This window comes from Drosophila miranda, chromosome 2 (assembly GCF_003369915.1).
Source record: "Drosophila miranda strain MSH22 chromosome 2, D.miranda_PacBio2.1, whole genome shotgun sequence".
Classification (NCBI taxonomy): domain Eukaryota; kingdom Metazoa; phylum Arthropoda; class Insecta; order Diptera; family Drosophilidae; genus Drosophila; species Drosophila miranda.
Window position 1 is genome coordinate 863,795 of NC_046675.1, and position 23,887 is coordinate 887,681.

Genomic DNA, 23,887 nt, shown 5'->3' on the forward strand with positions numbered 1-23,887 from the left:
TCAAGCTCTGTCGTCAGCTAGGCCGCGGCTATGTGTTGAGGATCGTATAAGTCATATTTTCTACTTAGTTGTTGTCACTAAAACCGGTCGGTCAAATGCCGAAAGAACGTCAGAGCCATCACATTGCATATCTCGTGGCTTTGTTTGTTTTATTTGGAGGATCCGAAACTTGTACAAAACGCGAAAGTCAGAAGAACCTGATGGATATACATAGTTACGTACTTACCATTCTATTCTGAAATATAGTCTACTCTGTATAGGTTGTCTTTCTTTGAACTTTTAGCATTTGGATCATAATGTGGCTGCCCTTGAATTTGATTTTGGGCAAATCTTCTCTTGATCAATGGCATGTGCACGAATTCATAGTCATGTATTCATGCATGAATGTACATATGTACATGTGTGTCTGAATATTAATTTTTATATTTGCATTCGGTTTTGTGGGGATCGGGTTCTCCAAAAAGTACCCCTAACTGGTTTTCTCCGCCAACATGTGGGAGGAGTCTTAAAGGCGCTTTAAGTAATGATGATTTTTCCATTTCGTACACATTGTTTGGATCGCCGCCGTTTCGGTATATCCGAACATGAGATGTAAGGTGTCTATGAATCATGGCAGGCAGGCAGGGGTTGCACGGTATTAATATTATTACATTGTTGTCTTGTGTGACTCGCTAAATTACATTTACAAGTAGTTCCGGATCAAAGCGGATATTGAATCCACATCCTCATCGGATATGTCTCAAAGGGCTTGGTTTCCATATGAAAGTCCCGCACCAAACCTTTATGCTCAGAAAATCCCTTGAGATCATATAGCGACTAGAATGCTCAGGTTCAAATCAGTGATGGAGCTGATTATCCCGCCGAAGAAGCTGCGATTCGTTGTATTGTGCCCTTGGAGCTCGAATAGGCGAAAACATTGCACTCAGTCGGGTGGAATTTGGCTGTCGTCTCGTCGTCTGCCCCGATGATGGAGCAGATCATTTAAAGCCCTGTAAGGTCGTGGCCTTCTGCCTCATGCCTCTCTATTTGCCGGTCTGTTAGCTCTTTCCGTTTCGGTTTTTGTTTCCTTCCTCCTTCCTCTTTCTCCTTCTCTATCTCTTTTACTCCCTAGCCACCCTCTCAATCAATTCGATTTTCTTCTTCTTACTAGAATTCAGTTTCTGCTGAAAAGTATGTAGTATATTTGGACTCTAGCATGATGTAGAATACATGTATATACAGTTCATGTAAATGCCAAAAGATGGCGCTATTCGTTAACATGTTATGTTACAAAAGGAAATGTTAAAATATTCAGGTAGCACGCTGCAATCAAGAGTGTGTGACAGAGAGGGAATGAGTTAGTGCGGGGGAGGCGTTGCGTATCTACTGCAAGCTATAATAATAATCCCATCTGATCCATCCACCTGATGATTCGGCACTCTGATAGATATGGTAAATATCTATGATTCTGCACTTCTACGAGGGCTGCTATTTATATATTTACAATATGTAAAACTTGATAACGCCCTGATAAACTTAGTCTCTTTTTAGCACATAATTTACGTACAACGTTTTTCGGTACAATTGGTTTTTGTTTTGTTTACAATCAATTAAAAAAATAAATTTGCCAAAACAATGGAAGTTTCTCGAGAGGTTTTCGTTGGATTATTTTTCACAACTTTCGACGTTGATTATCCCAACAAGAATGTGTCGATGAACTTACTTCTTTGTATGGCGAGAAAGCACCATCAAAACCGACAGTTTATCGCTGGTTTGCAGAATTTAATCGTGACAGGCATCCTTGAACATTTGTTGCACTTCAATACCACGTTAGATACCCTCCAATTTATCAATCGGTCAAAAAAGACTCGCGTCGATTACAGTAAGAAAATGCTTAAAAAGTTCGACCGTGGTGCTTCAAAAGACGTTTATATAATCGTGATAGGTTATGAATCATGGATTTATCCAGAAACTAAACAGCAATCGAGTGGGTGTTCCAAGATGAGCAAAATCCCACAAAAGTTGTTCGAGCACGAGGCACTTTGAAGAAAATGGTAGCCCGTTTCTTCGGGAGAATTGTTCATGTGGCCATTTTTCCGCTAGAGCTACGTAGGACTGTCAATTCTGAGCGGTACACGACCATTTTTTTGCGGGAACGGCACTGTACATGAGTTTATGAGATTTATAAGATGCGGTTAACCAAGGAGGCTTAAATATAAGTTTTTACCGTGCAGGATTTCATTCTACCTTAAATTAAGAGCAACGGGTACAAATATTAGCAAATTCGTTATTAATTGCTAGAATATAAATCTAGAGAATAAGTCGGTGTGTCTCATCTGACAATGGTAACTAATTTAGCAAAGTCAATCTAATCTGGAGCAAGGCAATGATGGGACCATTTGTTAAAAATTGATCCATTTGTGAGCAGAGATTTACTGCCTGAATCAAATCACAGTACCTCACCCTCGAGGAAGCCTTAAATCTAGCCAGAAGTCGATAAGATATTCAATAGGGTATAGAGTGGTCAATCATATGCCCGAAATAGTCACACCATAAAATCAGGCAATGAAAGTTCAGACATACCCAAACAGAATTACGGCTATCCAAGAATCGGGTGATGTACCAATGAAACAATTTAAAGCTTTCGATTCTCAACTGATCAAGGAATGGAAAAGTGCTTGTGACATGGTCGAAAGTACCCAAAGTTTCTAGAGAGATTACCTTCCAACCTGTTACCTACTTATGTATGCATATAATTATTCGGTGAAAGGATGGGCGTTCCTGGATGTCGATTTCCATTCTGATCGCGGCTCCCAAGTAATGTTAATCATTTAATTCCAGAGATCAATTAAAAATCTACAGGTTCAGGCTTTTACTGTTCATTTTCTGGCTTTAATTAAGTACTTATCATAATACTCATCGTTGGCTATTGGTTTTCAATATAATACTATGCACAGCAGTAATATCGTGGGGGTGGGACTTGGATTTCGCTCAACAAAATTCGCAAATATTTCGGCAGAGGCCAAGGTGCGAAACGAACAAATGTAAAATAAATATAAATATGCGTATACCTAAACTAGGCGACAATGGAGGATTGGCCCAACTTTAATGCTAATTAAGCTGCGAGCCATGTGAAATCTTACTGTCGACGCGACTTTGGCCATGTGCGTGGGCGACCAGTCGGTGGCCTCGGCGGGGCTGGCAAGACTAACCTAAGACTGAGACTGCGACTAAGCAGAGACTAAGTGTGACGAGGTTGTAGCGGTCAGCAGATCGCATTTCAAACGGCTCAGGCCGAGCCCTTCTCCGCCAGCTTGGAGTGCAGCGTGGTGAGGTCGTAGATCACGACCAGGTCCTTGTTGAGGCCCTCGAAGACCTGCGCCACGCGCGGCTGGAGGTTGTAGAAGAACAGCGGCTGCTGGCGCTGGGCAAAGTCCATGACCATCGTGGAAATGACCTTGGCGGCGGTGAAGTCCGCTCCGTAGATGTGGGTGCAGTCGATCACAACGGGCAAGGTGGACTTGACCCCCTGCTTGTTGATCACCTTGCGGACGAACTCCATCGAGGGGAAGATCAGGCAGCGGTCGGGCGTGAGCATCAGATACTTCAGGCCATTCGATGTCTGCGGAGGGAGAAGGATTCTTAGAGATCTTTTGTATGGGCGCGGGACACTGAAGAGGACTCACCGCCAACGTCTCGATCCGCAGCTTGGGACGGGCCGCCTGGTAGAGGATAAACACCACATTAATGCCGATGCCCACGAGGATGCCCAGCTGCAGAGGCAGGACCAAACAGGCAAAGAAGGCGCCCAGGCCGGGAATGAGATCGGTTTCTAATTGGAGGAAGGGGGGGAATAATATCAATAGGTGTTGTAGTGTGTGGGTATCCAAGATCAACTCACTTTTGCTATGCCACATGGGCTTGATCACTCGATACTGCACCATGAAGACGACGGCTGCTATGATGATGGAGGCGAGGGCAGCCTTTGGGATGTAGTAGAAGCAGGGGGTGAGGTAGAGCAGGGCGATGATCACGATCACGCTGGTGTACAGGTTCGAGAGCTGGGTGCGCACTCCGCTGGCATTGAGGATGGCGCCCCTCGCAATGCCTCCGTTGCTGCGCAGACCCTGGACGAAGGAGTTGGCCACGTTGCAGACCCCGGAGGCAATCAGCTCCTGCGTGGCATCTGTGGGCTTGCCATCGGCTGAGAGAAACACAGGCAGTCAGAAGGGTACATCGAAGGAGTCACTAGAAAACTCACCAAAGGCCTGGACCACTGCCATCGTCTCGAGCAGGGCAATCAGCGGGACGACAATGAGGCCCGAGCCCAGAGTGCTGACCATATCCCAGAAGCTCTGGCCATCCACCAGCACCTCGCCGGTGGTCTCGTTCACAACAGCGTCGATGTGGAACGGCGGCGGCTGGAAGGAGGGCATGCCCTTGGGCACAAATCCCACCGTGCGGACGAGATCCTCCTGGCCGCTAACCGAGAGCCAGTACCCTAGACCTGCAGTGCCGCAGACGAGAAGAGCGTTCCGGGCCGTGCCCACCGTCCAGAAGATCCCCGTGAGGAGCGACTGGCCGGAGGACTTTCCCTCCTTGGGGCCGACGCTGCAGCTGGCGAGGGCGCGCAGGCTGAGGAGCAGTGTGATGCAAATGAGGCCGAGGATAAAGTCCGGCCAGCTGATGTTGTGGATGTCGTTCACGATGCTGATCCACACCTGCAGGAAGGTGTTGCCGCTGGTCTGTATCCCGAGAAAGTCCTTCATCTGGGAGCTGAAGATGATCAGGGAGACGGCGCTGGTGAAGCCCGCCCCCACTGGTCCCGAGACGAAGTCGATGAGGAAGCCCAGCCGGAACGCGCCCATCAGGATCTCGATGATGCCGGTGAGGAAGGTGAGCAGCGTGGCGATCTGCCAGCTCCCGCCCGCGATTTGGAAGGAGAGCAGCGCCGAGATGGCCGTGGGACCGATGGGCACGTCCTTGCTCGATCCGATGAAGATGTAGATGAAGCACCCCAGGAAGCAGGCGTACAGACCGTACTGCAGGTCCAGCCCCGCTATGCCCGCGTAGGCCAGGGCCTGGGGAATCACCGTCAGCGCCACCGAGATGCCCGCCACAAGGTCGCCGAAGATGTAGTCCTTCTTGTACTGCGGCAGCCACGTCAGGATGGGGAAGCGCTTGTACAGCGTCTTCTTGCGGAAGATGTTGTGCCACAGGCTCCGGCAGCAGCCCCTCGAGGCCTCCAGGCAGCTCTCCGACTCCCCGGACTGCTCCTCCTGTACGATGCAGTCGCGCGACGTGTGATAGAGGGTGTTCGTGGGGATGTCCAGGGACACCTCAGAGTCCTCGTTGAAGGCCCCATTGGTGTGGCCGTTGTCCTCGCTGCGCGTCATTCTGGATGGATGTTGTACTAGTATTTTGGTGTGTCTTCTTGTCTGTTCCTTTTCTCTGTCTTCTTGTAGCTTCTATGGCCACATGGCACTCTCACGGGAACACTTCACTGTTGGAGCAACACTGATTGATCTTCGATCTCTGGAGCTTTGAGGCTGGGAGGCTGGAGTAGAACCGAAATGTACCGAAGCGAAGCGAACTATTCGCGTGCCCGTCCACTGGGGGAATGAATCGAAAACTGTCGCAGAGATCGGGCAAGAGCCAGCTTCAACGGCAGAAACGGCAGCAGACTAACAGTCCGCCGACTGCTGGGAACTGATTATAAAGAGTCGCTGGCAGCGGCAGCGCTTTCGAGACTATCCGCCGGCTTTCGTTATCGCCGCTGCACCCCCCTCCCTCTGTCACCATCCTCCAGCGTTAACCACACGCCCCAAACCGGCTCTCGACGAGCGCCCGCCTGTCGGCCGAGCGTGGGAGGGGGGGGCTTTTCACCGTGTAATTGCCCGAAGAAATGTAAATGACGCAGACCACAATAACCCCCATATGTGGACGGAATCAGGGGCTGCCCGGACACGGCTGTAAGTCGAGACTTTTGTGGGAAAAAGGCGCAGATTTCCCAGAGGGAAACTCCAACTGTAATGGAATCGTGTTCCCATATTCAACTTCCAAGCCGAGCTGTCCCATACCCACCAGAAAGTTCTTCTGAACCCGTGGAACCCCACTAGTTTGGTGTGTGTCACCTATGTTAATCCTCCATTAACCTTATAAATATAGTGCATAAGGTATACATACACGAGTCGACAAACGCAGGGGAGCTGTAAGGAAGTCTCTGACTCTGATATACACGGCATTCCCTGTGCGGTTCTAGTATTTTTCTAAGAGATGTTGCTGGTTTACCCATTTCTACAGGGTATCCCCTAGCCACCTTCCCAGGTTCCCCTTGCTGCCTGCTTGGAAAATCAACAACTTTTGCTGTGATTTTCTGCACGTGCTGGCCCCGAACATGGGAACCTGAGCAGCCGTCGCATTCCATTCCATGCTAATCGATAGGATTTTCACGCCCCACGATGGAGATTGGAGGCACAAACCCAGCAGATTCCCAGGCTTCCCCATCCAAGCCGATTTCCACATCATTGCTTTAATGCAAATGCAAATGCAAATACGATCCGAATTGTTTGCTTTGATGCAATTGCATTCGATTGCATCACTTGTTCTAAGGGAAGGTGGGAGTCTGCCATAGAAGGGCGCGAACTTGGGTGATTACGGAGTGAATCTATGCAATATGGTTTGTTCAAAGCTTCTCTGTTGACCGAATTGTGTATCCTCTTGAAAGTACCCCATGAAAGGGGGCCATAGCGCCACAGGCGCAGGCTATCTTTACTGCCTGTGGGCTATCGGCTATCGGCTACCGTCTATCGCTTTCGTCGCTGCTTGTCGGCACGGGAAATCAATCAGCCGTAAGAGCATATAAATCAGTTTGAAGTGTGCGCGCTCCATAAATCAATCGTACGAGTACGGCTGAGATAAAAGCCGGAATTTAGCTGACGGCGGGCTCCCTCTACTAGTTCTCCCACTATTTCGGCATCGCCTCAAACCGGTCGAGCTGCCACAGTACATATTATTAGTCCGTCAGTCTGCCCATCCATCTATCGGCTGTAAGTGGAATAACTCAATTGCCAATTAAATGAGATTCGCGGTTCGGTAGAGCGATCCATAGATCTTGCTACGACTTTAATGGGAATTGCCGGACTGCAGTTCTGGTCGTGTCTTTTTTTTGCGGTTCTTTTGCGCATTTGCATACCAAGAATTTTCTGCAGAATTCAGAACATAAAGTAACAAAAAGTGGAATCCCTTCCTGGGGGGTTTTTTCCACTCAGACTCTGCCCCGGAGACCTTGTCTCCAAATGGTGCCCCTCTTTGTTATTAATCGCATATTAAATCATCTTCGATACGGAACAAAGTCTCCCACCAAATGGGGAACACGCGTCCAGCGGCTGATCTATTGCGCAGAGCTGAAAGCGATCAAACTAATGGAAAACAGACACCTTTTTCTCAGAGTAAGCGTAAGCCGACGATTGCCTGCCCTTCTCTGGCGGTCTTCTATGGAATGTGGGTGAGAGTACCCCCCGCCCTGGGATCCATTCGCATTGATCTCTGATCGATCTGTTCTCTGCGATACTTTCACGCCATTCCCCGCGAATATTTATAAGTTCAGTCGCCCGTTCAGTGTGGATTTTGTGGCTTAATCAGATATGTAACACTCGGAGGGGCAATTCGCGTTACTCATACGCAGTGGGACAGCGAAAACCCCCCCGTAGAGGAACGGGGAACATTATAGAACAATTAAATGTGCATAACTAACCCGAGAGTCAGACAATTATAATTTTTGAGCACATTTAATTCGCTTTTAATTTCGCTGGCGTGCGGATAATTGTTTTGACTGATTCTCTGTTTGTCTCTGCTGTTTCTCTTCACCCTTCTATCTCGTTTTTTGGTTAGACGGCAATTAACCGTGGCCAACAGATGCTGGGAGGCTGTCTGGGAGGCTTATTCGTCTTGTTGGCCAGCATAAATCTTGAGTGTGCGTAGGCGGCCTACCTTTGGAGAGATTTGTGATCTCTCTAGGCCCTTGAGCGGGTCCAGATTTCGGCAGCTATAGTCGGGGGAGGGGGCACCATGGAATCCCAAGGTGTTTGCCTGTTTGATAAGCGCAATCACGTGGAGTATGGAGTGGGAAGTGGGGAGTGGAGTGGAATGGCCTCCCCCAACGGCGGAAAGGCTTGTCGATCTGTATGCACTGCTTGCTCCAGATATGTACTTGCTTATGGAAAGCACGTTCCAGAGAATGTGATTATAACTGCAACTGCATCTGAGTCTATAGGCAGATCTCGAAAGGCAAACAGCGGCGAACCCCGAACAATGAATGGCAAACAAACAAACAAACTGTTAATTGAGCATTCGGTCAATTGTATGAGGCTTAAGCATTACGCAAGCTTATCACCTCCACCCCCTCTTGGCAATCTTGGCAGTCTTGGCACTCGTGTGCAGCGGCCTGCATTGAGGCGTGTAAAGTACCCGAACGCCGAAGTAAGGCTTCACGTGACTCAAACCCGTCGGTCGGGTATCCAAGTCGGGTGTTCATGCTCGAATATCATGTCGATATTTATCTGCGAGACGACACTCGGCGACGTCTGAGGTCAGAGTCGAGGAAGTCCCCCTGTAATGGATGTCAGGGACCCAGGCTCAATGGCAGCCAAAGCCAAATGCCAGGGGCATGTCCAGCAAAACAGACCCGCAGATCATCCAAAAACCTCCCCTCCAGCCACACGAGAAAAACAAGTAAGCGAATATCCGCTTGGACCTGGCCAAAGCGATTCTCTCTCACGTGATCGTATCCGATCCAAAGGGACCCGGGTCGGCGGAGACGCTTGTTGCTTTTATGGCGGCAATAACCGCAGAAATGGCAGCGAAACTGAATTAATTTTGGTCACATGACCGGGCCAGAAGAAAACAAAACGAAATGTAGATATAACCAGCTGAAAAAAAGAAGAAAAAGCACTTCAGCATCTGTCGTTTGTATATTTTTACGCACACCATCATCAGAGGGGTACTCAAGAGCTGAAAGGAAAGTTTTTGCATTGGAGTTTCAGCGAAGAGAAGACCGGGAAGTATGGGGTTTCACAGAAGACATCTAACGCTCGAGAGGGTAAAGCACCTTCTATTAAAGTAATAGTCCCCCTCCATGCTTGGGTACCCCTGCTGCTGCTGGCGATGATGATTTAAATGTAAAGCATATTCCGAGTCCGAGTCCGAGTCATCGGAATGGTAATTTCGAGCGATCTGGTCGTGTGACTAGTTTTGTTTTGCTGTCGTCATCTCGAATAGATTCATTCGTACTGCCAGACAAAATGCAAATCATCGAAGCGCAGAGGCCAGAAATCGTTCTCCCGCCCACAAAGGGCAATGCTATGGGAACTACTGGCATATGCCGATGATGGTCCATTAAAATGTGGCGGCTAATTTCGCAGTCAGGTGCTAAATCCAATCCAATCAAGTGGCGTGCTAATGGGTCGCCAACGAGCTGTGCAAATTAACAAATCAATTTTCGCGAGTGATAAACAAAAATCAAACAAAATCACACGACGGAAACAACAGAGAGTTCCCGGTTATCAGGCATGCCAAATGCCAAACATTTCAGCGGGCGAGACAATTGAAATTGTAATTGGATCTGAAAATGCTGGTGTCGCGGGGTGGGAATGATAGAACACGGACCCATTACAATTGATGGCCCGCTAATGGCAAGGGAGCCGCTACTACTGCGATGATCTGGACCCATTCCCATGCCCCGAGAGACCCGTGCCTCCAGACGGAAGTCAGTTCAATGCACGCCATGCCATGCCACGCCAGGCACACGCGACTCGGCCTGTGGGTGGGGAGGGGGCCTGGGACTATTCCAGGGGTTACCCGAGCATGTGCATTGTTTCGATTCCCATTTAAATCCAACAATTAGTCTTCTAAGATTAGTGGCAAATTTCCTGGAGATTATCTAGCGCGTTTTTACAATGTTTTTGTTTGCTTTTCCCCGCAAGTCGCTAGATAATGGAGCAGCAGATGTCACATTGATGGAGCCGAGCCGCGAGAAGGTATCTCTGCTGTGTGCTGTTCCGTTTCTGTTTGGATTTGGGCGTGCAAACAGCGCAAGGTTTATCGCTCTTGGCCTCTAGGCAGCGGCAGCGGCAGAGGTAGAGCTAGAGGCCAGCGCCCGGCAAATATGCGGCATTGTCTGAGATCAAATATAGATAAAAGACCCCAAGTACCGATCGTCATCGGAGCTGCATTCCTCTGGAGCTGTGGCATTTAGCAATGCAAATTTCTCGCATACCAGACTAATCTGTGTGGCTCTTCTGATCCATGATTTATGTGCCCTGAGGATGCAGGTGGTCTCTGATTTATGTCCCAGAGACGGAGACCAGACTGTAGCTGTTGCACAAGCGTTAGTCACGCGGAACAGCCCGGAGATGCAGTCGGACATTCTTCACTCTCCGTTGTAATCTTATCGGATGTCTACATTTCCGTGCACAGACGACATCTGTCATATACCTAGGGTTTTTTGTGTGCGCCAACACACGACTCAAAATTATGATCATTTATGGAACGGAATGGCCGTTCAATTAAGTGGATGCCAATTGAATGCCATAAATTCTAGCCATAAAGATACACATTTATGGATCGCTGCAGTGGGACGCGGCGGCTAATCTGCACTGGGAGTCCGAGTCGGATTTGAGTACAATCAGATTTTATTTCGACAAACTACTGTGGGCTAGAGCTTAAGACTACAAGAGAGAGCTGGTGAGGGTACCCTGGGGAAGCACGAAACGAGTGGAGTGAAAGTCTTGCTTTGTAGTGTAGTGTAGTGGAGTGGGTGTTGTTGGGCGTAAGGCAATGCCTGAAAGTATGCCTTGCTAGTTGGTGTACAAGTGTTATTGGACTGGATTATTTGTTTATTTGAGCAAACGAGCGAGCGCTGGGCGCCTTCCAATGGTTTCTAAAGCGAAAAAACAAGCAATATAAAGAAGAACAGAGCACCCCGAAGGATCCGGGGATGAAACTTTTTTGGGACCTCAACGGAATGAACTAAAAAGTGTGGGTGAGTATATGGGATACATGGGATGAGTGTGTAGTGTGCGCAGGGGATCCTTAGTCCTCCAGGGTAACGTTGCGGAAGAGATACGACATGGACTCCTTGTTGTGGATGCGGCGTATGGCCTCGGCGATCAGTATGGAGATGTCGATCGTCTTGATCTTGTGGCACTGCAGTTTCTGTATCTCGTGTGGAATGGTATTGGTGACAACGATCTACGGCAAACGGATTGAACGAAGAGTTATCCTTAGAGCAGAATGGACAAACGGGGCTCGAACGTACCTCATCAATGCAGGACTCATCTAGCAGACGGGGCGCATCTGAGCTGAGCAGACCGTGCGTGGCCAGCACGTAGATCTTGCAGGCTCCGTTCTCCTTCAGCATCTCGGCGGCGGCCACAAATGACTGGACATCATCAATCAGATCATCCTGGGCGGAAACCGACAGAGATTAGGGGCGGGGTCGAGGGCGAGCGCTATAGGCATTCTCTGGGAGGATTAATACTCACAACCATGATGGCTATGCGTCCATTTACATCGCCCACGATCGTGAGCGGCGGCTTGACCTTCACCGGATGCTCCGGCACGCCCACCGACACCGAGGTGGTGCGCTGTCGGCTGCTGCTGCTGATGGGTGCGTGTTGTGGAGTAGAGTTTCTTTACGGATTAGAGTGGTTGGTCGAGGGTCCGAGGATCGATTGTGGTGCAGTGTGTGGTGTCGTGTGTTGGTAACCAAAAAAGAAACACAATCGTGTTGGCGGGTGTTGGGGAGTGGGGAGAAAGGGTGGGGGGTTGAGTGGCAATCGATTAGAAATCATAAATTAATTAGAATGAATAATCAAATGAATAAAAGAATACGAACCTAGGCGCCGCTGGAAAGCACATTTCAACTGAATTTCCTAATAAATTGCTATACGCACTGCTTGAACACAAATAAAGAGAAATTTCGTTTGTTTTTCGTCTTTTCGAATGTTGGATTTTGAATTTCGGATTCATCTGCTGCCAGCTGCCTCGCGTATCGAGCTTTTGGCAGTGGGTGGAAACAGAAGCGAAAGCAGAGCAAAGCGGCTACAAATGGGAGGAGTCTACGGATAAAGTGCCTCCTGTCTACGGCTGTGAGGTACGGTCTACAGGACAGAAGCCAACGACAGACAGAACAGATCTAAATGGTCTACCGAATGGCATATGTATGTCCATGGAAGGGTGCGTTTCAGAAGGTACCAATATTTGCAGATAAAGCATGAGCTTCATCTACAAGCAATGGATTGGATGTTGAATAAAGCATTCGATTGCTCATCCGATATGCGAATTCTCACTGCAAGAGTAGAGTTTTCCTTTCATTTGTCTTTGTTGACAATTCCGAAACGCACACACTTCCCATTTATGATATTTTTGAGATAAACAGGAGTTGTATAATGATTTGATAGCTTTGCGGGTGATAAATGACGAACATTCTAGTGCTTTTCCAAATAAAACAATACAGATTCTAGTGCAGAGTGCTAATCGAGTGATTCAAAGTGCTTCCAGCTTCGGTCTTAGAACAAAGCTTAGGGGAAAAGATCAACAGAACACAACCAGAACAGAACTCATGGAAGAACAGATAATTGCTAGGGCCGGGATAGCAGCGAGGCCTACAATGGAGATCTGCGGACTGGGGACTTACCTGGTCGGCGGAGGCGAGTAGCGGCCATCGACCTCGTCGCTTTCTGCCTCCTTTTGCTCGCCATGGATGACGGCCAGGCCCAAACGCAGCCGCTCCGCATAGGAGTTGGCCTTCTTGGCCACGCCTGGATTGCGGGCCACAATCACGGAATTGCGATATTCGGGTATCTGCCAAGGGATGCATTTAGTTTAGTTCTCTGTGCATTTTCCGGACTATGCTATGGCTGGCACTCACGCTCTCCTGGATGTACTGCAGAAGGAAGGGCGAGGCCCGCAGGTTGTCCACGGGTATATCGAAGAAGCCCTGGATCTCCTTCTGGTGCAGGTCCATCGTGATGATGTGCGTGAGGCCCGAGGTGCACATCATCTTGGCCAGCAGCTTCGAGACGATGCAGCCACGCTTGCGCATCTTGCACTGCTTCGAGTACGGCAAGTACGGGATCACGCCCACAATGGAGCGGGCCGACGAGGTCTTGCACGCATAGGCCATGATTAGCAGCTCCATAATGTTGTTGTTCGCGTCCCTGGGGGAAAGAGGAGAAGATTGTTAGATGGGCGACTCGCTATTCTACAGATACTGTGTCTACTTGGTGCCCGTCTGGATGATGTAGATGTCCTTGCCCCGCACCGAGTCACTGATCTCGACAATCGTCTCTCGATTGGACTTGTGGAAGACGGAACAGCCGCCGTTCTTCAGGCCCATGCGATCGGCGACCATGTTGGCGAGATCCGGGTGCGAGTTGCCATTGATGATGACAATGTCCGACGTGGAGGTGTTGTCCATGTCGCTCCTGCAACGCTTCGGTGGGCGCACGCTGCCTAGTCTGTAACGTAATCAGAGCACACGATAAGTAGGGGACACATAGAACAGGGCAAGGGGGGAAAACGAAATGGAAACGCAACAGAAACAGTAACAGAAAACATAAAAACAGAAAGCGGTGAATGGGGAATGGGTGCGGTGCGGTGCGGGGGGATAGCTACCTGCGTTTGGACATGCTACTGGGGATTGGGTTTGGGTTCATTCACTCCCGTATTCCGTAATCCCATAACCATTAATATAACGCATACGCCACCGCGTTGCCGCAGTCGTTACCGTTCCCACGTTACCCTCGCGCGCACTTGGGGAGCCCTGCCGCACGTATATCGATTAGCCCCAGTGAACCAATTCCTCAACAGAACAGAGAACAAAGAACACAGAACCGAACCACGGATAGAACGCAATCGCAATTAGTGCTGCTGCTGCTGCTACTGATACTTTGTTGCCCAGTTCGGTGGCGACTCCCTGGCTAGCGCAACCGAAACAGAAACCGCAGCCGAACGCCAGTGCGCATTCCCTCTTCCGGTATTCGGGTAATCCGGTATCGATCAAACAAGGGGCACCCCGTACACATGTGAGTGGCGTGGCAACGTCAACGTGTGCCGCCGTCAGACCCACAGCGGAACCGCCACTCAGTCAGAACCGTCAGGCAGTCGGCAGTCGAGCGAGAGGAGGGAGCGGAGGAGCGTCTGCTACACGGGGATTAGCACCATCTCAGATAGAAATCTACGCGCACGCGACTTGCCGCGACATTCGAGTGGCATCGAAGAAAAGTGAAAGCCAAAGGAAAGCCAAGGAACCCCATCTTCAGGTACAGGCCAGTGGTACAGTGGGGCGTGTCGGTGGCTAATTGAATTTCTATTTCTAAACTCACTCGCAGGTCACTCGAGGTGGAAGGGCGAACTGGAGACAGGAGCAGAAGCAGCAGCAACAGCAGGACCGCAGCAAGTGCATGGGTTGAGGAGAGAGAGGCGCAGGAATGGGCGATTCAGGTGAGTGAAATGGCCATAAATGTGGCAGAGATAAGCGAGTCTGATGCGAGGCATATTTGTGGGCAGAGCGAGATGTGAATACCCTTCAGGGAAGGTGCAATATTTTGAGATCGAATCAAAGGCAACCTTGAAGGTGCTTTGGGTCTTTCATTTGGGTCTAATTTTGGGGGAAGTGCTGAACACCTTTGAGGCGTTTTACATATTCCTCCATTAGGATGGAAGTATTGATAAAGCAATCACATGTCTGCGCCTGCGATAAGGACTTTCACAACGAGTATCCAGGGAACTACTTCTTCTCGGATAGCTTTGTTCCGATTTTCGTTTACTTTTTCTCCTATAATTCCGTATAGGCGTAACGAGATGTCCTGATTCAGAGCATCGTGTATAGGAAAATGAATAGTCCTATGGCTTCTAGGAATCCTAATAATGTAAGGGAATGCGGGAATAGGAATATAGATGCCATATTTCCCTCCTTAGGGTATCGATGAAGCCATTTTTAGAAACTTCAAGGCTCCTTTATAGGGGGGCGACGCAACTACGAGGCGACTATTCAATTTTAGACACATTTGACGTCTCGCTTAGACTTTTCTTGAGGCGTTGCAGTTGCGGCAGCGAGTGCCCTGGAAACTGGCGGCACGCATATGTGCCACATAACGGGGCAGCAGCAGGAGCAGGGGCTGTGGCCGGGAGGCACAAGTTTAAAGATAGCATCTGGGAGGGATTAGAAAGGAGGTGGAGCAGGCGGCCCATCCGCAGGCGAAGAAAGTTATGACAGGTTGGGACTGCCTGCCAGAGGATTAGGTCCGACACTTCAGAGGCCCTTCGACTTAGAGGAAAGTAGAACGTTCCCAGAGGCAGACGCACAAAACAGAAGACGCGGAACAGTAAACGACATAATGCTGGGCATTGCCTGTGATCCGCTTGAGCACACGAGCATGTACGAGCGTGGCTCGGAGGGTATAAGAGCATATAAGACATTATAAGTCCACTTCCACTGATTGACCTTCCCCCAACTTCCATTTACAGACAGCGAGGACAGCGATGGAGAGGGCGGCCTGGGCAATGTGTCTCGCGTGATTATCCGTCCACCGGGGCAGAGCGGCAAGGCGAAGCGGGGCCATCTGTGCTTCGATGCGGCCTTCGAGACGGGGAATCTGGGCAAGGCCGAGCTGGTGGGGGAGTTCGAGTACGATCTGTTCCTGCGGCCGGACACGTGCAATCCGCGCTTCCGCTTCTGGTTCAACTTCACGGTGGACAACGTCAAGCAGGACCAGCGGGTCCTCTTCAACATCGTGAACCTCAGCAAGAGCCGCAATCTGTTCGCCTCCGGCCTCACGCCACTCGTCAAGAGCTCCAGTCGGCCCAAGTGGCAGCGGATGTCCAAGCGGCAGGTGTTCTTCTACCGCTCAGCCATGCACCAGGGCCACTACGTCCTCAGCTTTGCCTTCATCTTCGAGAAGGAGGAGGACGTCTACCAGTTCGCTCTGGCCTGGCCCTACAGCTACTCCCGCCTCCAGTCCTATTTGAATGTGATCGATGCACGGCAGGGCACAGACAAGCGCTTCACGCGATGCGTCCTCATCAAGTCTCTGGTGAGTGCAGTAGAGTCCTCTCTTGTTTCCTGTTTCTAGATTCCCGTCTCTAACCGTCTTTTTCCCGCAGCAAAACAGAAATGTGGATCTGCTGACCATCGATCAGGTGACGCATAAGCAGCGCTCCACCAATCGCTTGGATCGCAGCTTCATTCGTGTCATCGTGATCGTCTGTCGGACGCACTCCAGCGAGGCCCCCGCCTCCCACGTCTGCCAGGGCCTCATCGAGTTCCTCGTGGGCAACCATCCGATAGCGGCGGTCCTGCGCGAGAACTTTGTGTTCAAGATCGTGCCGATGGCCAATCCGGATGGCGTGTTCCTGGGCAACAACCGCTGCAATCTGATGGGCCAGGACATGAACCGCAACTGGCATCTGGCCTCGGAGTTCACGCAGCCAGAGCTGCACGCCATCAGGGGGATGCTGAAGGAGCTGGATAATTCGGATGTGAGTGCGGGTTCGCAGTGGAAGTGGAATTGGATCTCAGATGGAGATGGACTCACCTGCTCCTCCCTTTGCAGACATATCAGATTGATTTCGTGATCGATCTGCATGCCAACAGCAGCATGCACGGCTGCTTCGTGTACGGGAACACGTACGAGGATGTCTACCGCTACGAGCGGCACCTGGTCTTCCCGCGACTCTTCGCCAGCAATGCCCCCGACTATGTGGCCGAGCACACGATGTTCAATGCCGACGACCGGAAGGCGGGCAGCCTCAGGAGATTCAGCTGCGAGCGCCTCAGCGACACTGTAAACGCCTACACCCTGGAGGTGTCCATGGCGGGTCATTTTCTGCGCGACGGCAAGACGGTGGCTCTCTACAACGAGGATGGATGTGAGTACAGCCACTCCGCCAGATGTTCTCTAGCTATATTCTTCCCTTGCCTCTTTCGTAGACTACCGCGTGGGTAGGAATCTCGCCCGCACCCTGCTCCAGTACTACCGCTTTATCAACATCCTGCCCGTGCCCCTCGTGCCGGAGGTGCGGGGCAAACGAAGGGGCCGCCAGCGCAACCAGCACTCCCGCTCACGTTCCAAGACGCGCTACGAGGTCAAGCCCCGACCCAAGACCCCGCGCTGTCACGCCCCCATCTCGTACAACAACCTGAGCATCTGCTACGATTCCGGAGGAGGTGGAGGAGGATCCTCCGACGAAGGAGGCTTCTCCCCCGTCCGACCACTGGCGCCCGGAAGCAGCAGCTTCAGCGGCTGCCGCAACTACCGGAGGGCGGCTACTGCCACTTGCCCTGCGGCCCACGATCAGTATTCCTCTTTTTCCTTGGGTGCACTCAAAACAGGAAGTGATCATGGAGGAGCCGTTGGCCAGGGCAAGAGATCGGCGAGGGTGACAATCGAGGTGCCGCTGCCTGTCAACTTACCCCCCAAGCCCTACCTCTCCATCATCGACCTCAATCAGCTGACGAGGGGCAGCCTGAAGCTCAAATCGAACAGTTTCGATGCAGCCGACAGGCGATAGAAAGAGAGTGAGTGAGTGTGAGAGAGAGAGAGAGAGAGAGAGTAAGTGGATAACCGTAATTTTTCCTTTTGTACGCTTTCCGCTTCGTTTTTTCTAAATAAACAGTTAATGTCTCCGAAAATTGAGCAACAAGTCAGGTGGGTCGGCGAATGAGTGGGAATGCCATTTGCTGGGCTTATCCGCTTATCTCTGTGCTGTTGCGCACCATTTGGCCCCCTGCCAGGAGGCGATTCGTCGGGAGGGGAATGGCTCGACTCATTGCATTGCGAGATAGCACTCATCACTCGTATCAAGTCGAATCATGTCTAGGTGGGTGTCTATTGCATATTAAAAGCGCCGTTAGATGTGACTACGAACAAATAAACAAAGAGCAGCCACTATGCAAACACACGAACACACACACACACAGTGTGAGAAATGAGTGGCAAGTGAGTCGAGTGTGTGCGACGCGACCTTCTACTCAACAACAGCACGTGAGTGCAGAGTGCGAGTGTAATATCAATTAGCTGGATGTCTGTCCCACTTTTATCTTATCTTATACACACACATAAATATAGCAAATTATAGCAATGCAGTCAGCGGCAGGCATCAGCTGTACCACCCATTACCTGGGAAAGGATCGGGGGCAGGCGACAGAAATCTCACTCAGCCACACTCGACTCGGAAAACACGCGCGAAAACCGCTGATAAGAGTGTGGCGAGCGTGCCAGCAGCAAGGCGGAATGTGAGTGGATCAGCAGGCAGGCAGCAACCGAAAGACCGAACCGAGTGTAAGGGCTTCCGACCTGATTAACGCTTTCAATTAACATGAAATCAATAAAAAAAAGACAGACCGGACTCTTCTTTCTCGGTTCCTCTTTTGTATAAATAAAAGCGAATTGGAATAGAAGGCAAAATGGAGCGCAAAATAGAGTGAGGTGAGAGCGGCCAGCGTTGCCAGACTGCCAGAGTAATATGCTAACAGCTGTTTGATGTGGCAGTGTATGGATGCAGTTATTTAAATTATTCAAAATAAATGTTTTTAAATGGCAAATAACAAAATCAAAGCAAAGAGAACACCAGACCACGGGGAGGGTGGTGAAGGGCACAGTTTGGGAACAGGAACTGGTTTTTTGGTTAGCACGCAATTTCAAATTGGTTAAACAAACAAGCAACAGAAACGTCTGTACATATAAATGGAATATATTCTCACAACCTGGCTAACAGCATGTTGACGGGCACTGGGAAGGTAGACACAGACACAGTTACAGGAGGGAGAGGGAGAGGAGTGGAGAACACAAATGATTAAAACACAAAGCGGGAGGGAGGAGGGTAGATACACACACACACAAACATCAGAAACACGCCGTGGGAGAGACACTAATTAAATTATATGTATATGGAACACAGAAATATGTAAATGGAAAGCCAAAAGCCGCTTTTACTTGTTCCGCTGCAGCAGCATGACGCAGTTCCTCTGAATATGGCTGCACTTCTTCGATATCTATATCTTCTTCTCCTTCTCCTCTTGTTTTCGTTGTTTTATCTGAATTATTGATTGAAATTCTCGAGTTATTTTTACAGTTATTCTGACTCTTTCGCTGCGCGTGAGAACAGCAACTGAAGTGGCGTAGGCGTGGGCGGACGCAGCTGCTACACACGGTGCAGCACAGAGAAATAAATAGAGAAGTACACACACACACTGAACTTAGCTGAAGCAACTAGAGAGATAATTACTCTTTGGGGAGGACACGTTCGAAAATAAATTGCTCCGAAATGAGTTTCTAATCTGCCAGCTGTTGAGTGTTGAGCGGGGCGTTGCCAGACAGTCGTTCTGCGCAAATGAGCACATTTTGTGCACTCGATAAAAGCACTCGACTGGCAAATTGGTGAGCGGGGAAAATTTTAAATGTGGAGCGTGCAAAATATTTTGTTTTAGCGTGAAATGTACCGAGATCATTGATATAAAGTGTTTTAAACTCTTTGGACATGTTGCTGGTGCTATTGTTTTATATCTGCGCATGTTCTGCCGATGAGGAAGCAGACTATAGTTTGGCTGTGGATTCCCTGGGGGAGCTGATACCGTTGGAACGCTCCTATTACGGCAATTTGAGTGCATTTGCGGACAAAATGGAGGCAAAATTGAGCACGATTCGACGGTAAACAAATATTTGTATGGAATAAAATTGACAATTAATTGATTAATATTCTTGTCAGGGCACTTTCCAAGATGCGCCCTGTCCTGGAGGCGGCCGAGGACAAGCAAGAGCGCTTTGTGGGAAATCCCCTGCACGCGTACTCCCTTCTGAGACACCAGCACCACGACTGGCCCAATTGGTTGGATTTTGTAGAGGAATCTGTTGGTGCAGAGGAGATTAAGCACTTCCGCTCTCTGGAACTGCTGCTCCCTAGCCGGGCGGACATAGCCGATGCTGCTTTTGGATTGAAGCAGATCCGGGATATGTATGGGCAGACTGAGCGGGATATGGCCATCGGACTGCTCGATGGACAGCAGCATAAGTGAGATACTGCTGCCGCGAAAGGATTCCGAACTGATTTTCCTCTTTTGCAGCGTCCAACTCACTGCCATGGATTGCTGGAGCCTGGGCAAACATTACTTCCACCTGAAGAGCTTTGTGCAGGCGAGTGTTTGGCTGGGATTGGCCGCGGATCGGTACAATGTCAGTGAGGAGGATATATATGCTGTCCAGGGCTTCCATCGCGTTGAGTTGTGGCAGCTGCAGGCGGGATCTCTGATGCGACAGAGTGGGATACCATTTTCCTCTTACATTTCTACGTTTCAAGAGATTACCTTTCGCAGGTCGCAACGATGATGCCTTGGCTGTCATTATCGGTGCCTTGGAAAAGCTGCCTTTCGACATGCGTCTGCTGAGCCTGCGTTCGAGGCTGGAAAACCGCTGGCTAGTGAGGCCCCGCCTGGACTACGAAGAGGATCCTCTGCCAGCAGTCACCGATGTGCAGCGAGGATGTCGCGGCGAGTACCCATGGAAGTCGAGGCTCCACTGTCGGTTCAGTTGGAGACCATCCTTCTATGCCCGACTTAAGGTGGAAGAGGTCCTGCTGGATCCCTACATTGTGCTCTACCACGACGTGGTGTCCGGTAAGGAAATGGAGCTGCTTAAGGACTACGGAAGGACGAATCTCACGCATGATTCCCTGAGAAGCGGGCTTTCGGCTAAGCACTGCGCTCTCCCTGAATCCCTTCCGCTGGTGCAGAGCCTCCACCAGCGACTTTGGGACATGACTGGATTGAGTTTAAACGGATCCGAGAGTTGGCTTATTACCAACTACGGGATTGGGGGCTTCCTTGGCCTCCACAAGGACTACTTCGATGAGGTTATCCTTACGTTATTCTTTTACAACCTTATAGATTTTCATTTTGTGATTGCATTTTGCAGATCGAAGAGGAATTGCAAGGCGACAATCGCCTGTTCACCATCCAGATATTTGTAAGTTGAGAAGCAGGTCTTCATACAGGATAAACTGACTCGTTATTCCCTTCTTTCCTTCTTCCCTTCAGCTGAGCAACGTCTCGCAGGGCGGCTACACAGTGTTCCCCAATCTGGAAGTGGCCGTGAAGCCCCAAGCAGGCACTGCTTTAGTCTTCTACAATCTGCTGGACTCGTTGGTGGGGGATACACGCACTAGACACTTTGGCTGCCCCGTCATTGATGGCGACAAGTGGATAGCCACGAAGTTCCTCTCTGCGAAGGAGCAGACCCTCAGGAGGAGGGGGCAATGAAAGTTTATTCTCTGTATTTTGCACGCATAAACGATGCTTTTTTATTGGCAGAGATAATTAAATTTGTCAGGGCATAATCATCCGTGTCAAATGGCTAAATCTGAAGGCCAGTTGTGGCATTTCTTGAAGATCATTTCCTCATTATGGCTGCGCTACGGTACACGTTTTTGCTCTTGTGCCTGGCTTGCCCCTTTCTCGAGGCGGTTCTTGACGAGAAACGCTTCCAGGGAATGCTAACTCTAGAGCGTGAACTGATTCAGAATCTGCGAGACTATGCCCTGGAGCTGACGGGGAAGATCAGCCTCATCAATGGGTGAGTCTGAAAGAGGGTCCTTTCCCTTCTGATCGATACCTCTTCGTCCTCCATAGCGCTCTGAGGGAGTACAACGAAGAGATCGAAGAGGCCAACGAGGATCCGGAGCTGTATCTGTCGAATCCGCTGAATGCCTTCCGGCTGATACGGCACATGCACCAGGATTGGGTCAGCTGGCAGGTATACATGGAGGAGCAAGTAGGGCCTGATCAGGTGGCGAAGCTGGAACGCATCCTGCCGCAGCTGCCACAGCGGCAGGACTTCCAGGCGGCGGCCCAAACAGTGCAGAGCCTGGCCGAGTTTTACGCATACGAACCTTCCTTCCTGGTGGCCCAAAAGGAGTTCTACAGGTGAGAAAGGATAGCTTCTCCTGAGTAAACCCCCTCCTTACCTCCTGGTTTCGTTTAGCAGCCTTTATCTTTCCCCTTTGGACTGCTACCACATGGGTTTGGAGATATACAAGAAGGAGAACTACCATGAGGCCATCAAATGGTTCACCGTAGCAGCCGAGAACTACACCGCGTCGCCGTACAGCGATCTCTACAGCGTGCTGGGTACGTCTCGCTCTGAGGCGTATCGAATGCAGGCCAGGACCTACGACAAACTCAGTGGGTGATGGTCACAGATCCAAAGATCTCCGCGTAAATTTTTGTTCTCTTGCAGACCGAGAGGAGGTGTTCCTGGCCTACCAGAATGCCGTAATACTTGATGAATACAACGTGCACCTGCTGCAGGAGTCCGGTGTCCAAGAGCTGCGCAGCCTGCGCGAGCCCGAGCCCATGAAACCCATCGTGGCGCCCGTGACTACGCCCAGTCCACTGCAGCGCCAGTGTCAGGAAAGCTTCGACGCGCACTTCGCCGTTTGTGCGTACAATTCGATATTGTCGCCCTTCCTGTGGCTGGCCCCGCTACGCTACGAGGAGGTGCTCTCCTCTCCCTACATTGTAATCTACCGGAATGCCTTCTACGAGACAGAGGTCGCACATATCCGAGACGCCCTCAAGCGGTGTCCACTGGAAGCCATGATCCATATGGATGGCGGTATAGAAGGCTGTTCTGTCCCGGATGAATACAGTCCGGTGATGAAGCGCCTGGAGCAGCGGGTGCTGGACATGACGGATTACTTCAAGCCCGCAGATAACTTCCATGTGCTAGAGTACGCCCAGCAAGAGCCCTTCCGTCTGTTCCAGCTGTTCAAGGACTCCTCCAAAGTAATCGGATGATCCTTTTAGGTTTCCTTGTCTCTCTTTCCTTTATGTATGATTTCATTGCAGTTTTCCGACCTGGACTTTAACGAAATCGAGGGAACTGCTATCTTCTTTGTAGGTTTTAAGGAAATTTCTGCCTACCTCACTGATTGCCATTTCTTTCCAGCTGAATGATGTAGAGGTTGGCGGAGCTATCACTATACCACACTATCCAATGTCAGTGCATCCGCGGCAGGGCGACGTCTTGATCACATTCCACGAAGGCGACTTTGAGCACACCGTCTGCCCCAATGTGGTGGGCAGTGGATTGGGTATAGCTTTGGCAGTCCTTCGCCAGTTGAGGCCTCTCATCAATGATCGATAATATTCTCTTTTTGCAGTCTTGTTAAAGTTTCTGTACGTGGACCCGGAAGACTGAGCGAAGCGGTCCTCCCATTCTTCCCCATTCGATGCGGTGGGGAGCCGAGCAATAATCAATCGCAGCACTTTACGCCCATCAATAAAGCTGTACTTTGCACAAGACAAAAATTTGAAATTTTAAATTTAACTTAAATTACATTTTTTTCATATTATTTTTAAATAGATATAAAATTCCTTCTTAGTCTTTATTAATTATGCACAGAAAAATTAGACATTTGAAAAGTTGTACGTTTTTTTTACCATTCTTAATATTTCTTCTTGGGCATTTTTTTTTAAATTTTGTTGTTCTCTTTTTTATGATGTAGCCTAGCGTGACAAATTTAATTTTGAATATTTTGTATATGAGATAATTGTCTTATAATTTGTATAATTGCGATTGTAATCTAAGATTGTTTGACATATGTCTCGCTTTAAAGCATCCATACCGTCGATAACTGTTTTGTCTCGGGCACAAATTTATATATATCTGATGCGTAACATGTGTAGATGGTTAATACAGCTTTTAAAGCACCACGATCGTATTTTTGTATATTTTTTTTCACCAATCGACACGAGCCTCTTTTTGCAAGATTTTTAAATTATTTGGGATCCTAAGCGAACAATATTTTGTGGCATAACAGCTGATTTTGGATAACCTTCGAGAAATTCAGT

General features: G+C 49.6%; 5 protein-coding genes across 15 annotated transcripts; 3 read left to right on the forward strand and 2 right to left on the reverse strand.

The window, feature by feature from the left end:
* Nucleotides 1-2,849: 2,849 nt before the first annotated feature.
* LOC108155690 (sodium-independent sulfate anion transporter) lies at nucleotides 2,850-10,561 on the reverse strand. Its single transcript, XM_017286663.2, has 4 exons — nucleotides 4,241-10,561; nucleotides 3,881-4,183; nucleotides 3,666-3,811; nucleotides 2,850-3,601 (listed from the first exon to the last, which is right to left on the reverse strand). Exons 1-4 carry the CDS (start codon nucleotides 5,373-5,375, stop codon nucleotides 3,269-3,271), a joined length of 1,917 nt encoding a protein of 638 aa, XP_017142152.1. The 5' UTR covers nucleotides 5,376-10,561; the 3' UTR covers nucleotides 2,850-3,268.
* Nucleotides 10,562-10,652: 91 nt separating this feature from the next.
* LOC108155698 (phosphoribosyl pyrophosphate synthase-associated protein 2) lies at nucleotides 10,653-19,334 on the reverse strand. Of its 7 annotated transcripts, none has more exons than XM_033388301.1 (8): nucleotides 19,270-19,334; nucleotides 13,263-13,499; nucleotides 12,911-13,199; nucleotides 12,677-12,843; nucleotides 11,876-11,932; nucleotides 11,523-11,670; nucleotides 11,297-11,443; nucleotides 10,653-11,229 (listed from the first exon to the last, which is right to left on the reverse strand). In XM_033388301.1, the coding sequence occupies exons 2-8, from the start codon at nucleotides 13,457-13,459 to the stop codon at nucleotides 11,071-11,073; spliced, it is 1,164 nt and encodes a 387-aa protein (XP_033244192.1). In that variant the 5' UTR covers nucleotides 13,460-13,499; nucleotides 19,270-19,334; the 3' UTR covers nucleotides 10,653-11,070. The 7 variants fall into 7 exon arrangements, with proteins under 7 accessions (XP_033244192.1, XP_033244190.1, XP_033244191.1 ...); XM_033388299.1 differs by lacking the exon at nucleotides 19,270-19,334 and adding an exon at nucleotides 18,978-19,255; XM_033388300.1 differs by lacking the exon at nucleotides 19,270-19,334 and adding an exon at nucleotides 18,162-18,353.
* LOC108155703 (cytosolic carboxypeptidase 6) lies at nucleotides 13,857-18,426 on the forward strand. 4 transcript variants are annotated; one of them, XR_004471774.1, is made up of 7 exons: nucleotides 13,857-14,303; nucleotides 14,373-14,484; nucleotides 15,511-16,076; nucleotides 16,147-16,521; nucleotides 16,596-16,911; nucleotides 16,973-18,026; nucleotides 18,111-18,426. XR_004471774.1 is itself a non-coding variant. In XM_033388293.1 (6 exons), the coding sequence occupies exons 2-6, from the start codon at nucleotides 14,472-14,474 to the stop codon at nucleotides 17,551-17,553; spliced, it is 1,851 nt and encodes a 616-aa protein (XP_033244184.1). In that variant the 5' UTR covers nucleotides 13,857-14,303; nucleotides 14,373-14,471; the 3' UTR covers nucleotides 17,554-18,426. The 4 variants fall into 4 exon arrangements, 3 of the variants coding, with proteins under 3 accessions (XP_033244184.1, XP_033244186.1, XP_033244185.1); XM_033388293.1 differs by having other exon boundaries at nucleotides 16,973-18,426; XM_033388295.1 differs by lacking the exons at nucleotides 13,857-14,303; nucleotides 14,373-14,484 and adding an exon at nucleotides 15,381-15,441 and having other exon boundaries at nucleotides 16,147-16,535; nucleotides 16,568-16,911; nucleotides 16,973-18,426.
* Nucleotides 19,335-19,396: 62 nt separating the features above from the next.
* Nucleotides 19,397-21,372, forward strand: LOC108155696 (prolyl 4-hydroxylase subunit alpha-1-like). Its single transcript, XM_017286671.2, has 6 exons — nucleotides 19,397-19,691; nucleotides 19,750-20,052; nucleotides 20,105-20,298; nucleotides 20,354-20,889; nucleotides 20,952-21,002; nucleotides 21,074-21,372. The coding sequence occupies exons 1-6, from the start codon at nucleotides 19,522-19,524 to the stop codon at nucleotides 21,293-21,295; spliced, it is 1,476 nt and encodes a 491-aa protein (XP_017142160.1). The 5' UTR covers nucleotides 19,397-19,521; the 3' UTR covers nucleotides 21,296-21,372.
* On the forward strand, nucleotides 21,346-23,344 carry LOC108155697 (prolyl 4-hydroxylase subunit alpha-2). Of its 2 annotated transcripts, none has more exons than XM_017286672.2 (7): nucleotides 21,346-21,608; nucleotides 21,665-21,958; nucleotides 22,017-22,216; nucleotides 22,272-22,819; nucleotides 22,883-22,930; nucleotides 22,983-23,127; nucleotides 23,197-23,344. In XM_017286672.2, exons 1-7 carry the CDS (start codon nucleotides 21,439-21,441, stop codon nucleotides 23,232-23,234), a joined length of 1,443 nt encoding a protein of 480 aa, XP_017142161.1. In that variant the 5' UTR covers nucleotides 21,346-21,438; the 3' UTR covers nucleotides 23,235-23,344. The 2 variants fall into 2 exon arrangements, with proteins under 2 accessions (XP_017142161.1, XP_017142162.1); XM_017286673.2 differs by having other exon boundaries at nucleotides 22,020-22,216.
* Nucleotides 23,345-23,887: the final 543 nt, after the last annotated feature.